The 15,169-nt window shown below is 44.0% G+C and overlaps 1 protein-coding gene and 1 pseudogene across 1 annotated transcript; both read left to right on the plus strand.

Annotated features, from left to right (window-relative positions):
* Positions 1-1,618: 1,618 nt before the first annotated feature.
* Positions 1,619-4,912, plus strand: LOC116828751 (myelin P2 protein-like; annotated as a pseudogene).
* A 7,521-nt stretch (positions 4,913-12,433) lies between these two features.
* On the plus strand, positions 12,434-14,887 carry LOC116828740 (fatty acid-binding protein, adipocyte-like). Its single transcript, XM_032787158.1, has 4 exons — positions 12,434-12,506; positions 13,608-13,780; positions 14,100-14,201; positions 14,837-14,887. The coding sequence occupies exons 1-4, from the start codon at positions 12,434-12,436 to the stop codon at positions 14,885-14,887; spliced, it is 399 nt and encodes a 132-aa protein (XP_032643049.1).
* Positions 14,888-15,169: the final 282 nt, after the last annotated feature.

Raw genomic sequence — 15,169 nt, forward strand, 5'->3', positions numbered from 1 at the left:
ATCTACTAGGATCCTGGAGGTGGATCTGATCTCCCCATGCTGCTAGGAGCACCTAGTCTGGGCCTCCTAGCTGCTAGTCCTGGCCAGGCTAGAGAGGGACAGGACTTGCTCTTTCCCCTGTATAGCTGCTCTTGGGGAGAGGGATAAGACCCACCTCCAGCTGGGGCACTCCTAGCAGCACTGGGGAGATCAGATTTCATAAGAAGGGGCTTATTTCATGGTCTGTGACACATTTTTCATGGCTATGAAATTGGCAGGAGTGAGGCCCTATCACACATCTCAAATCAACACTCCAAAAATTAATGAGTAATAAGCTCTGGGTCATTCCTATGTTGCTCATCAATCTAGAAGCAAAATTTAATTAGGGTGAAATTCAGGGCCTGTCTGTACTGAAATCCCAGGGTACGTCTACTTAAACTGCAATCGTGATAGTTAGCTCAAGTCCCAGACCAGTGAAGCTGCACCACCATGCAGGTTCCTTATGGGAACGTGCCGGTATTTCTTGTCTACAAACTTCAGGTTATTTAGGGGATGCAGTGGGAGAAGAGCCCTGTGGGCTGGATGCTCTGGAGCAGTGTGTCTGGGGGTCTCAGGACCCTTGGGGATAAGCCTTGCTACAGAGAAGCCCATCGCTGCAGTTCCTCTCAAAGCAGCCCAGTTAGCTCAACTTAGATCATTCTGATGCTGGCATTTACCAGATGACCATATGTATCTTCCTACATATGAATCTGGACAGGGATATCCAGGAGTCATAAAATACCTGGAAGTGATTTTAATCAGCTGCTACAAAAAATCTGCCCAGCTCTTGGGAAAGAGTTCACAGACCTGGTGACAGAATATTGATAAAAGACTAAGAAAAAAGGAAAGAACATCAGAAATAGCAGGTTGTGTTCCCAACCCTACTCCTCATTCCCTTTGCTTTTTGTTGCTTCTCATCCTTCATCTTTCATTTGTATGTTGCCAGACCAGCCTTTGATCCTGCCCTAGGACACCCATAAACATGACAACTGTTTTTAAAAGATAATAGAACCAAGAGCCTCTTCTCTCTCTCTTTCTCTCTCTCTCTCACACACACAAGTCCTCTCCATCCTGGCCAGAGAGGCTACCAACCCACTGACAAGACAGCAGGGATGAAATCCTGTCCCTGTTGAAATCAATGGGACTTTTGCCACTGATGTTGCTCCAAGTTTCAGCAGCAAACACCCATAATTAAGCTTCCAGTACTATCTGCCATTACCTCCCCTAATGTGACCACAGGCGCACCAGTCTCTTCATGGTTTCTGTCTCCACCTTCACAGACATCAGAACCTGTCATCTTTCTGGATGCACTAGGACTCCAGTCTCCATTTGCAACAGCCAAGGGATTTGTCCATTCCCCCTCCCCACCGCCAAAAAACCAATTTGGTTTAACCTAAACTGTAAATTCCAAAAAAATTGGTGAACTAAAAAATTCCCCCCCACCTCAGTGCCCCAACTGCTAGGTAAAGAGAGATTCTTACTCTCTCGTCCACTGGTTAGTCAAGTATTTTCTGTAAAGTGGAACAGCTTCAACAGGAGGTACTGAAAGAGACCTACCCCAGACTATGCTATAACCTAGAGGTTAGGTCACTTTCCTACAATGGAAGAGACCCACGTACAAATCCCTGATCCATATCAGGCAGAGCAGGGAACTGAAGTTGGGTCTCCTACATCTCAGGTGAGAGCTCTAATCACTGGCCTAAAAGCTCCAACTTGGGTGTTTCCTGCTGCTGTTGCTTCCACCTCCCTCCTTGCCTTCACTGCTTTGTGAATGGAAACTCACTTCCTCACAAAATTTTATTTTGGTCAGAACTATTCAGTGAAATCATGGCAAATACCAAGAGTTTTGGGTTGACCAAAAGTGTATTTTTGACAAATAAATTATTTGACCTCAAAATTTCACCCTGCTCTGACCTCTCTACCTTGTCCAGCATACTTCCTATCTCAGTCTTTATCATCTGAGTTTTAAGGAGCCCAAACAATCCTTGAATAATGAGCAACCACCCCCACTTCTTCTGTGACACACCAGCTGAAGATGAATCAGGACTGCCAGGGGCTATGGAGGACATTAGTAGTGGCTAGGACTTGCAGGTGAAATGGATTGGAGAGAATTCTTGAATGAATTGGAGAGATTGGGAGAATTCTTAATAGTGACTGTGTCAATTTCCAAACTGACCATAACAATGGTAGTTTACTACACAGGTTTCCCCTTTTTCTGTATTTCTGCTAATCTCCATGATCATCTTTGTACTCCAGTTAGAGCCCATTCAGGTATTAGTGAGAGCTCATTGGAACTTGCTGAAGAGGTCTGTGGGTATACTAGAAGCTATGTCTCCCTTCTAGATGTGCATGTAAAATCCAAGTTGTTAACTCTTTTGCTTTTCTTTTCAAGGGGTGGGTTTTGCTACTAGGAAACTTGGCAGCCTGGCCAAGCCTAGTGTGGTCATCAGCATCAATGGGGATATAATAACCATCAAAACAGAGAGTACCTTTAAAAACAGAGATCTCCTTCAAGCTGGGGGAAGAGTTTGAGGAAACCACAGCAGACAACAGGAAAACCATGGTGAGGGCTAATCCTTCTGGATGTCCTGCAAAGGACACCTGGATTTGTGCCCTTTCTTGCCTCATGATTTATTTTTGTCTTGATACGGTTTTCTTCCTTTTCTCCAATCCTCATAAGTATGGGGGATCCCATGGCTGACTCTTCTGGCTGACTCTAGGGCAATCATGTGCCCACTGTGAACCCACAAACTAAATCCCACCCCTCTTCTAAGGCATTGCAACATCTAAGTCTCTGAGGAGCCAGGTCTAATGTCTAGGCAACCAGAAAATTCCTGGTATTCACAGAACCTGAGTTAAGTACCCAGGCTCCCTATACAATGCATGAGCAGAGACAGGCACCTCAGAATGGGATCCACAGAAACTGGCATGCTAGGCAGTGAACTCATAAGCTAGTCAATGGAAGGAGGAGATGATGATGATGATGATGAGAGGAGTGTGTTTTAAGGTCCCTCCCTCTCATCGAATTGGGTGCCTATGTCTGGTCAGGGAGGTGCTTATCTCCTGCTTGCAGCCCACAGCTGGAACCCCTCTCCCAAAGTCAGGGAGCTTAGGTGCCTAAGCCATCTATTGCCAGAATGGTTTTGGGGGTGGGGGAGGAAGTGACAGCAGCCTTCTGTAGCCCAGGAGTTAGGGATGTGGGAGACTTCAGTTTAAATCCCCTCCACACCTGGCCTGAGAAGAAGGGCTTTGTACAGGTGTCTCCCACCACTCAGGTGAGTGCCCTAAGTACTTAAGGCAAACAGAGTGAGTCTCATTTGGTCCAATTAATGTTTGTTTGAAGTGGAATAGCTGTAACAGGAGAGAGTGTCCCATCAGAATATCCCAGGGTCCATTTGCTTCTCTTCTCTTGGCAGAGCACTGTAACCTTGGATGATGGCTCTCTGACTCAGGTGCAGAAGTGGGATGGCAAACAGACCACAATAAAGAGAGCGCTGGTGGATGGGAAGATGGTTGTGGTTGGTTCAATTTTTTTTCTCTAACCCCCTCATCTGAGCACTAAATGCTTTTGAAATAGAGAAGCACAGACTAAATGCTGCTGTGACACATGATGGTGAACAAGCAAGGAATATAAAATATACAATGTAGGGAAGCTTTACTTGAAATTAAAACTGGTGGAGAAGCCCTAAAGAGACCAAAAATGAAGATCTGTATCAGGGTTCTGGAACAACTTGTGTAGTGCAGGTGTTGAGACCCATTGAACCAAACTGTAACCCCATATATAATGGAAACCACTTAAAGCCAGGGGATGCAGCAGCACCCTTACTTCCAGCACCTATGGACTGTCATTGTATTCGCTGCTAAGTCAGGGGCAGGCAAACTTTTTTTGTTTTTGGCCTGAGGGCTGCATTGGGTTTCCAAAATTGTGGGGGGTGGTGGTTAGGGGGCTCCCCAAATAGTCAGGTGTGGCCCAGCCCCTGCCCCCATCCAACCCTCTCCTGCTTCTCACCCCCTGAGAGCCTCCTGGGACTCTAGTCCCATCCAAACACCCCTCCCCGTTCCCTGTCCCCTGACAGTCTCTGGAACCCCTGCCTCTGACTGCCCTGCCACCTCATCCAATCCCTGGTCTCATTCCTGACTGTCCTCCTGGGGCCCCTGGCCCTGACTGCTGCCCCCCTGCCCCAGGGACTCACGCCCATTCAACTCCCCTGTTTGCTGACCACCACCCCAAACTCCCCTGCCCTCTATCCAACCTCCCCCCCCCCCCCCCCCCCCCGCTCCCTTACCGCACTGCCTGGAGCACCGGTGGCTTGCAGCACTATAGCTGCACTGCCTGGCTGGAGCCAGCCATGCCACAGCTCAGAGACCAAGGTCAGGCCCTGGCTTTGCAGCTGCACTGCTGTCCAGAGCATTGTGCTGGCAGCAGAGCGAGCTGAGGCTGTGGGGGAGGGGTTGGGGGCTAGTCTCCCACAACAGGAGCTCAGGGGCTGACCAGGAGGGTCCTGCAGGTCCCGTAGTTTGCTCACCTCTGTGCTAAGTGATGAACAGAAAGGTAGGGGAAGATGAGAGCCCTGCCATTCAATTGCACTAGGCAGAGGAGTAGAGTATATTTAGGGATCAGCTAGCACTAAAGAGCTCTTGGAGGCAAGAAATGTCTGGTTTCTTTTTCTGATAACATGAATATCATAATGACGGGCACTAAATAAACACCTTTGACTCTGAGAATGACAAACATCCTTGCCCTACTTAGACTCAATTCTGGTGTGATATTTCAGAAGTTTTTCAATCAATTTTATTTCCCCTCCTCTAGGAATGCACCATGAACAATGTCACCTGCACTAGAGTCTGAGAGGGCCTGAGGCATTCCCATCTCCACACCGGGTCAGAACTTGCTGCTGAGAATCAGTTCAAGGACTGTAGCTGCACTACTCTGCTGTCTGCTTGCACAAGCCTCTTGCTTCACCTTGAGAAACAAATGCATTCAAAGCAGTTCTGTAACTAACTTGAGCAATTGGTGACTGGCTACTAAATAAATCACTTCCAACACACATGGTGGAATCATCTACTCTTAGCTGACTCCCTGGCAGTCTAAAATAGCACTGAAATACAAACCACTGTTATCCAGCAATGGTAGAGATTTAGGTTTGGTGTGTGGGGGGGGTTTTTTGGGGTGTGTGGGGGTGGGGGGTTTCTTTATTTCTATATAAAGACCAGAAACCCTAGCAGACAGTTATTGCTAGTGATGGAAGAGGGGTGGGGAATACACAGCCCCAGGCTCACTTCCAGTTTGCTTTATGTTCCTAAACTCATGTTGCAGGGTTTGAGCTGGCTGCCTGCAGGAGTCCAAGGGGATTTCTTTCCCCTCCCAACACACACACACAACTCCCCGAATGTATTCTGGAGAGGGTTTTTTGTTTTGTTCTAATTTGCTTCCTTTGAAGTCTTAGGAATGGCCAGAGGACACTAGGGATGGGATGCTTGATGGGGAGGGCCAGGGCTCTGAGGTAGCACTGATGAGCAGGCTCTCTGCTTGGCTAGCTGGTTCCTGCTCACATTCACAGGGTCTAGCTGATAACCGTCAGGTTAGAATAGCATGGACCTGGTGGGGAAAGCAGGAGAAGGTTGCCTTCCTCTGCAGCAGGTCACTTTCCAGGATTATTTGGGTGGGGAAACTCCTCTAAGTTAAGTTCCATAGTACCTGAGCTGTGGGATCAGACACCTGTTTTACTCCAAACTGTATCTAGCCATGGAAGTTTAATAGTGTAATCATGCAAATAGTCCAGCACAATTACACATGCAAGGTGCTAACTGGAAAGCAAGTATAACTCTGCTGCAATAAGCAAATATATTTTGAAGAACTTGGAGATGAAGGTGATTAGGAACAGTTAACATAGATTCACAAGGGCAAATTATGCCTGACCAACCTGATTGCCTTCTGTGGCTATGGGGAAAGTGGTGGACATAATACCTTTTGATACAGTCTCCCACCATATTCTGGCCAGCAAGTTAAAGAAGTGTGGATTGGATGAATGGACTATACAGTGGCTAGAAAGCTGGCTAGATCATCAGGCTCAACAGATAGAAAAATCAACCTGTTGATCACTAGTTGGCAGCTGGTATCAAGCAGCGTGCCCCAGGGATCAGGCCTGGGGCCAGTTTTGTTCATTAATGATCTGGGTGGTGATATGGATTGTACCCTCAGCAAGTTTGTAGATGATGCTAAGCTGGGGGGGAGAGGTAGGGCCCAGAGGGACCTAGACAAACTGAAGGATTGGGCCAAAAGAAATCTGAGGTTCAACAAGAACAAGTGCAAAGTCCTGCACTTAGGATAGAAGAATCCCATGCACTGCTGCAGGCTGGAGACCAACTGGCTAAGCAGCAGTTCCGCAGAAAAGGACCTGGGGATTACAGTGGACAAGAAGTTGTATATGAGTCAACAGTGTGCCCTTATTGCCAAGAAGGCTAATAGCATATTCACAGATTTAAGGTCAGAAGGGACCATTATCATCATTTTGTCTGACCTCCTGCACAGTGCAGACCATAGAATTTCACCCACCCACTCCTGTAACAAACCCCTAACCTATGTCTGAGTTATTGAAGTCCTCAAATCATGGTTTAAAGATCTCAGGGTGCAGAGAATCCTCCAGCAAGTGACCCATGCCCTGTGCTGCAGAGGAAGGTGAAAAACCTCCAGGGCCTCTGCCCTGGGAGGATAAATCCCTTCCCAGACTCCAAATAGTGTGCATCAGTTAAACCCTAAGCAGGTGGGCAAGACTCACCAGCCAGCACCCATGAAAGAATTCTCTGTAGTAACTCATGACCCCACCCCATCTAACATCCCGATCACATGCCCATTGGGCCTATTTACGTCTGAATATCAAAGATCAATTAATTTGCGAGCTTTCCCTCATAATCCATCCCTCCATAAACTTATCAAGTTTAGTCTTGAAGCCAGTATGTCTTTTACTCCCCACTACTCCCCTTGGAAGGCTGTCCAGAAACTTCACTCCTCAATGGTTAGAAACCTTTGTCTCATTTCAAGTCTAAACTTTCTAGTGTCCAGTTTATACCATTTGTTCTGTGTCCACATTGGTACTAAGGCTTAAATAAGTCTCTCCCTCCCTAGATATTATCCCGCTGATTATATTAAAAAAGCAATCATATCTCGCCCTCAGCCTTCTTTTGTCAGGAGCTAAACAAGCCAATCTCTTTCAGTTTAATTTCATAGACAAGGTTTCCATTCTCGATCATCCAGTAGCCCTTCCGTTATCTGTACTACCTAGTTTGGAATTCATCCTTCTTAAACATGGGAGACCAGAACTCCACACAGTATTCCAGATGAATCTCAGCAGTGCCTTGTATAATGGTACTACACCTCCTTATCTTTACTGGAAATACCTTGCCTAATGCATCCTAAAGACGACAAGCAGTGAGCTTTTTAATGGCCATATCACAGGCAGCTCATAGTCATCCTGTGATCAACCAGTACTCCAAGGTCTTCTTCTTACGCTTACTTTCAATTGATGTGTCCCCCAATTATTAACCAAAATTCTTGTTATTAATCCAAAATGCATGACCTTGCATCTTTCACATTAAATTTCATCCTAATACATTTCTTCCCAGTTACAAGGCATCAGACTCTCCTGTATTGATATCCTGGTCCTTCTCTGTGTTAGCAATACCTCCAGCTTGTGTCATCCAAAACTTGATAGCACATTCTCATTTTTGTGCCAACAGTAGAAAAAGATAAATAAGATTGTTCCCAAAATCGATCCCTGAGAAACCCACTAGTAACCTCCCCAATCTGACAGTATCACTTTCAGTACGACCATTGTGGCTCTCCCACAAGTTCCTTATCCACCTTCAATTTTCATATTGATCCCCAGCTTTTCCAATTAACTAATAATCCCCCATGGGATCTGAATCAAATGCCTTACTGAAATTCAAAGATAAATTAGATCCACTGCGTTTCTTTTGTCTAAAAAATCTGTTACTTCTCAAAGGGGAGATCAGGTTGGGTGCAGATCACCTTTTGTAAACCTGTTGTATTTTGTCCAATTCCATTGACCTCAATGTCCTTAACTATCTCCCTCAAAAATTTTCCAAGACCTTGCATACTACAGATGTTAAACAAACAGGCCTATAGTTACTCCGGATCACATTTCCCTTTCTTAAAAATAGGAACTATTTAGCAATTCCATGTGTATGTACAACCCTGAATTTACTGATTCACATTCTTGTTAATGTGCCAGTTCCTTTAATATCTGATGAGAGGTTATCTGGGCCCTTCCGATTTCATCCCTTTAAGCGTTCAAGTTTAGCTTCTACTCGGATGTGGTAAATTACCTCCATATGCTCATTCCCATTCTTCATCCTAACCATTATCCCAAATTCCCCCATTAGCCTCATTAAAGACTGAGGCAAAGTATTTGTTAAGAATATTGAGCCATGCCAGATTATCCTTAACCCCCACTCCATCCTCAGTGTTAGCATCCCACTTCTTCTTTCTTTGTTTCTTCTTATTTATATGGCTATAGAACCTTTTACTATGTTGTTAATTCCCTTAGCAAATCCAACTCTACATGGCTTTTTGCCTTTCTCACTATTCCCACATGTTCGACCTCAGTAAAGGTATCCTTCCTTGGCTAATCATTCCATCTTCACTCCTTGTAGAGCTTCTTCCTTGTTTCTTAATCACCTTCTTGAGATGCTTGCCTCATTCCAGCTTGGTCTACCGGCTCCTGGCTATGAGTAAGACATGAGGAGGCTGAAGGGAAAGCTCAGACTATGCATATGATAGCAGACCAGAAACTTCTGAGGGGAGACTGCTGGGTGACGGAAGTGACGTGTGGAAGCAGTGAGCTAAGAGAACTCCCGGCAAGAGGAAAGATGGCGCAGTGAAGGAGAAAATAGAACTCAGAACAGGTTTGCAGAGTTGAGAAATGAAGACTGTGGCCTGAAGGTGAGAGGGCGAAGGAAGAAGAGGAAAACACTAGTCTATAGGTCAAGAGCGCCACGGTCAAATGGACAACACCAAATAAAGTCCCAAGAGGATAAGGATGGGTTGCGGAGGATGCGAAGTGGACAATGACATCGAGTAGGACTGAAAGCCAGAGGAATGAGGGGGATAGACTGGAGAATCGCCGGTCACCTACGGAAAGCAGGTCTATAGCGGATTGGGAACTCTCTACTGAGAAGAAATAGACAGGCCTGTAACTAAGCCAGAGTTCGGAGAACAGAAGGGTCTGCTGGGTGCTAATATGGATGTGGACCTGGGCTGAAAAGGATCCTAAAGGAGCGGGAAAAAAATCCCACTGATGTACCTTCTAATGTGGAACGAATGTATACGCGCTAGATTCTCACTGAACTATCAAGTGAGACTAGCCAGAATGGGGAAGATACTTAAGGAAATCAAGGTTCAGGTGATTAGTGGATCTGCCGTGTTCCTAGAGAAGGAACAACAAAATGTGACAAAGATTATGCGATCAACACCCAAAGCCCTCCTATAGCATATTAGGTTGCATTAGTAGGAGCATTGCCAGCAGATCGTGAAAGGTATTCTTCTCTTTTTGGCACTGGGAGCGACAGAGGATATGTGTCCAGTTTTGGCCCCCACTACAGAAAGGATGTGGACAATTGAAAAGAGTCCAGTGAGGGCAACAGAAAAGATTAGGGGACTGGAGCACATTACTTCTGAGGAGAGCGCTGAGGAAAGGGCTTATTTAGTCTGCAGAAAGAGAAGATGAGAGGGGATTTGATAGCAGCCTCAACTACCGAAGGCGGGTCCAAAAGAGAGGAAGCTCGAGCTTTTCCAAGTGGTGGCAGATGACAGAACAAGGAGCAATGGTCTCAAGTTGCAGTGGGGGAGGTCTAGGTTGGATATTAGGAAAAACTTTTTCACTAGAAGTGTGGTGAAACACTGGAATGTGTTACCTAGGTAGGTGGTGGAATCTCCTTCCTTAGAGATTGTTAAGGCCCAGCTTGACAAAGCCCTGGCTAGGACGATTTAGTTGGGTTTGTTCCTGCTTTGAGCAGGGGGTTGGACTAGATGACCTCCTGAGGTCTCTTCCAACCCTAATCTTCTATGATTCTATGTAAAAATTCCGACAGGTTGCAGCTCAGCTTAGATCTAACCAAAACTGAACTAGAGCAGCAAGATCCCCTAAAGGTAACAAAATCAGTTTCCAAAATGCTGTGGAAAGTGAAATGTACACTGACTAATTCCATACCTCCCATTCTCTGAATACTGGCATTTATATCTGAATCAGGTGTGATTCTTTCTCTTGTTCGTATATCTTGAGTTACTCAATACCCTGAAAAGGTCATGGGACTGTAAGATACTTAGCTATCACACTTCAACTAAATGTAAAATACTTGGATCATAGGAGAAGTTTGTTTAGGGGTGTTTCTTGGTGTCATCCCCCCACCCCTTACCAGCAGAGCATTCCACTATGGTAATAGGATAACTTGTAGGCTATGATTTACTTTCCTAACTGTCGTCTAAAAGAGTGGCCAGAAGTAAATTTCCTCAGGTAATGCAGAACATAAACTCTAGGCTTCAGTTCCCTGCTTCTCCAGTTTCCTTTGTTCCCTTTATAGTCCACCACTTGGATTCTACTTCCACCCTTACACATTAATGCTTTATTTTGTTTTTAAAAAATACACATTCATCTAGTAGCTGTTTGATAGCAAGTGGCCTCCCTCGCCTTTTCCTCTTATGATTTTTCTGCCTTTTGTACAAGGCAGGAAAGGTGCTTCCAACACCAAAAGCAACCAATAGTGTGTTATCTTAGCTCACCCTGATGCTGGATTTTATCAGGAGATGACACAGCAAGAATTTCCCCATGTGTGAATCTGTAGAGGAGTGGCCATGAGACATACAACACCTAGATGTGATTTGAAAAATTGTCTATCTGCAACTGCAAAGATCACTCCATTTCTTGGGAAAGTGATCACAATACTGGTGATAGAATATATTTTAAAAGAAAAAAGATTTAGAGATAAGGAAAGAAAGCACAGATCTAGCAAGGTGTGTGCCAAATCCCACTGCTTACTCCTTTTACTTTTTGAAGCATCTCATCTTCTATTCCTCATGTGTATATTGCGGGAAAGCCATCAATCCTGCACTAAGACACCAATAAAAATTAAAACTGTTTTTAAAATATAGTAGAATCAAAAATCTTCATGCCCACTAACTCCCTCCACCAGGGCCAGAAATACAAGCAGCTTGTTGACACCAAGCATGAAATCCTAGCCTCATTGAAGTCAATGGGAGTTTTGCCAGTGATGTTGCTCCAGATTTCAAAAGTAAACACCATAATTCAGCCCCAAGTACTATCTGCCTCCTCCATAGGGCCTTTTGCAGGAGGAACTCTGAAGTCACTAGCTCCCTTAATATGGCTGCAAGAGCAGTAGCATCTTTATGGTCCCTGTCTCCAATCCCAAAGACATGTATACCTGTGTTCTTTTTGGACACCCGGGGACCTCAGTCTCCATTTGAAGCAGTCAATGGGTTCGTCTGATCCCATCGCTCTGCCTTGCCTTATATACCTCCTGCTGTAGACTTTGTCACCTATTGGAGGGACAATGTCTACTTGACAATAAATTAAATTTGTCACAGCTATAATGTATTCCCAGGTCACCCAGCCACGTTTGTACTTTTAAAGCCACATGTCCCTAGTTTTTTAAATGTCTTGCTCTCCTCTGGTGCTTTGTGAGAGATGCACACAAACAACAAATGGAACAGACTATGCATAAAGTGTTGTCCAATGAACAAAACAATCAAACAATAAACAGAGAAAATATTAGTTTAACCTCTTTCATTTATAAGAATCTTAGGAGTAATTGTCTCTGTAGTAGGTAAAATAACCTCAGACACAATGTAGTTTTAAAATTAATATCTCTGGTTTTTTTTTCAAATACCTATGTTCTTTTGTTATTATATTGATACAGGAAAGACCCGCCAACACCTGTTTTTCTGTTTATTGGCGTACTGTAGCCTTCTTTGTTAATTTTGTTGTTCCTTAAAACTACTGCTGCTCTCATTTAGCAAAGCAGGTAATAAGTTCTTCTGTGGGGGAAACTTTTATTTGAAGCTATGAAACACGGTGTGTTTGGACTTTAAGATGTATCAAAAAGTCAGGATCCTGTTAGGATAATTCATTCAACTTTAGGGTGTTGCTACCAGTTTTGACTGGGGTTTGTGCTAAAAGAAATGGAGCCTCCGGTGTAATCTGGTCCTGGAATGGAGTCTCCAAAAATACTTCAGTTCCCATGGGTCAGCTGCAGATAATCACATGTTCAGGTCAGCTTTATAAGGAAGCTACCTAATGTGGTTTTTCTATTTTCTTTTGCTCCCTCTCACTGACAGTTGCTGACTTTTCCCTGTGGAGGATTACTTAACAAGCTCTAAAGAATGTGTGACCTGTTTGTGGGAATCTGGAAGTTTGTCTCCAGTGAAAAATTTGAAGACTATATGAAAGAACTGGGTGAGAAAAATGATACTGTGATATTTGAGGATGTCCCACTGTTCAGCAAGGAAAGCATAACTAGCCACATACTCTGGTTTGGGATTTCTTTCATTGTTCTTAGGGGCTCTTGCTCATATAGTTCCCTAGTACTCAATAAGGAAAAAATAAAGCTGTATCAGAGTTTAAATTCCTTTTTAGAAAAGGAAATGTTGTTTCAGTTAACTAGAAATACCTACTGTGTCCTCCTAGACTTCTATGAGATTCTGACCTTCCATCATTTTGGGCAGGGGATTAGGATTGAAAGGGAAGAAGCTGCTGCTATGACCTTGTAGGTGTAATTTACTGCTTCAGTAGTATGTGAAGAGAAAGTCTTAACTAATATTGGATGACCACTTTCTGTCTTGATAATGGGGACATAAAAGGGCAGACTCAGGCTCCTAGCCTCTACCACTGTAAAGCAATGTAAACTAAAAAACTGAAGGCTAAATCTTGTTTTGATCTATGCTGGTGTACATCTGGAGGGAGTCAATGGCATTGTCTCAGATTCTCTCTTGTAAGAGACCAAAATGTGGATGTTGGTATCGGAGATAGAAATATCACCAATAACTTACAATTCCTGGCACCAGAGTGCACTGCTTAGGGGAAGCAGTGGATGGGTAACAGCTAAGCTATACTTATCCTCTTTTAGGGTTCCAGTCTAAAACCTGCATAACTTTGGGGTTCACTGATTGGGTTAAAGATCTCTGTCCTGTGATTATTGCTTTGCTGAGAGAACTGTAGTAGCAGCAGAATGTACCTTTAAACTAAAAATGCAAAGCTCATAAAGCTGACCTCCCTACACCAGCTCATTCTAGATTCCATGTGGGACAGGGTTTGTTGGCTGCTGATGGAATTATGCTAATTGTGTGTGTAAGTGTAAAACTTTTTACAGGCCTGTCATCTGTATTAAATAAGAGGTCTAAGTAGCCTCGTTGTTAGTTGGCTAGAAACATTCAGATGAGATGAGGCATTGAGCCTCAACTCCCAACATGTCTTGAATGTACCACACAGAGAGGATAGACACTTCAAAGAAATGTCTTGGTTCCTGATGGTGAACATAAGTGTCTTGTGCCTCTGCAGGTGTGGGTTTAGCCACCAGGACACTGGGCAGCTTTGCCAAACCCACTGTGATCATCAATATGAATGGTGATGTGATGACCATCAAAACAAAGAGTACTTTCAAAAATACTGAGGTCTCCTTCAAGTTGGGGGAGGAGTTTGAGGAAACCACAGCAGATGACCGGAAAACCAAGGTGAGTACTAAAGCAGCATTCATTCTTCATTCCCATTACTCCACTGGAGGAGAAAGTGCCCTACTTAAACAAAGGGTTCAGGAAATGTGAAACTTGGTTCTGGGTTAAATACCATTAAAATCTCTTAAACTCATTTTTAACCATCAGTGCCTGCTGTTGGATAACAAGAATGGGAGCAGTCAACTTTGCTAGCATGTGTTCTTGTATTAACATAAACAAATAGCTGAGTTGGAAACACCTGGGGGATTTCTCTAGTTCTAAACTTCAGACTGTCCCCCTCCCCCAACTCTCAGATTTTGGTCAATTACTCTCTTTGCAGAGCATTGTCACCTTGGAAGAAGGCTCATTAACTCAGGTGCAGAAGTGGGATGGTAAAGAGATCACAATAAAGAGAAAACTAGCAGATGGGAAGATGATTGTGGTAAGTGAGATCACTTGACTACTGGCTAGTGGTATTAACTAGATTTTAATGGAATTGCATCAGGGCTGATTCAGGCAAAGCCAGGGCTTTCTAAAAAGCCACTTAATTGCATTCCTTCTCACTGCCTAGACTGACTTAGTGTGGAACTATTTCCCACCTGCCTCAAATCTCTATACCAGCTCGGGTGGGAAGCAAAGCTCAGTCCCATGTGTGGAAGAATTAGCTGGTGAATGGGTGGCAGCACTGTCCACACTACTGCTGTAACCAGAAAAAAAAAACAAACCTGTTTGAATTGCATAGTCAAAAAGCACCTATGCTCCAATGGAAGTGGGGTAAAATAAACAAAATGGAAGCAAATGAGAACTACCTAAACATGACATGCTTTTTGGGATGGTCGAGGCTGAGATGAAGTGGTGAGCTCCATTGTCTTATTGCAATAATGGACAAACTGTCCTTCTCTCTTCTGCATAAATTGGGGTGGAGGAGAGAGAGGCAAAACCCCAATATGTGTCTGGGGGAATTACTAAAGTACTATTACTGTAGTTCTGAGGAGGGAGAAGATTGGCTCTTATTTCAGCAGCAGTCTGAATCTCACTGATAGTTCATGAGTTTCAATAAACTCCTTTATATTACAGGAATACACTATGAACAATATCACTTGCACTAGAGTCTATGAGAGGGCATGAGAGAACTCCATGTCCAGAAGTGCATCTAACTTGGGCTGAGAATGAGTTCAGGTCAAGGAAACTTTTACACTTCTCCTGCTTCTTAGTTTTGTTTCCTGAAGAAAAAGCCTAATGGGTGCAGAATCCTAATTCCAAACAGTAATGTAAGCAGAAATGTTAATGTGGTTGCTTAATAAAATCTTCCAAAATAATTCTTTGCCCAAATGTTAATGTGTTGTAGATTACAATGTTAATATAATTCTACATACGCACGTTCACTTCTGTGCACAGCCAATCTGCACT

The sequence above is a fragment of the Chelonoidis abingdonii genome, chromosome 2 (assembly GCF_003597395.2).
Source record: "Chelonoidis abingdonii isolate Lonesome George chromosome 2, CheloAbing_2.0, whole genome shotgun sequence".
Lineage (NCBI taxonomy): Eukaryota > Metazoa > Chordata > Testudines > Testudinidae > Chelonoidis > Chelonoidis abingdonii.

What these genes read in the sequence shown, in the direction of transcription:
- LOC116828740 (XM_032787158.1), top strand. Translation starts at nt 12,434, where the DNA reads ATGTGTGACCTGTTTGTGGGAATCTGGAAGTTTGTCTCCAGTGAAAAA. An exon ending in CAGATGACCGGAAAACCAAG is followed by an intron (nt 13,781 to 14,099) that starts GTGAGTACTAAA and finishes CTCTCTTTGCAG; the next exon opens with AGCATTGTCACCTTGGAAGA. An exon ending in CAGATGGGAAGATGATTGTG is followed by an intron (nt 14,202 to 14,836) that starts GTAAGTGAGATC and finishes TTTATATTACAG; the next exon opens with GAATACACTATGAACAATAT.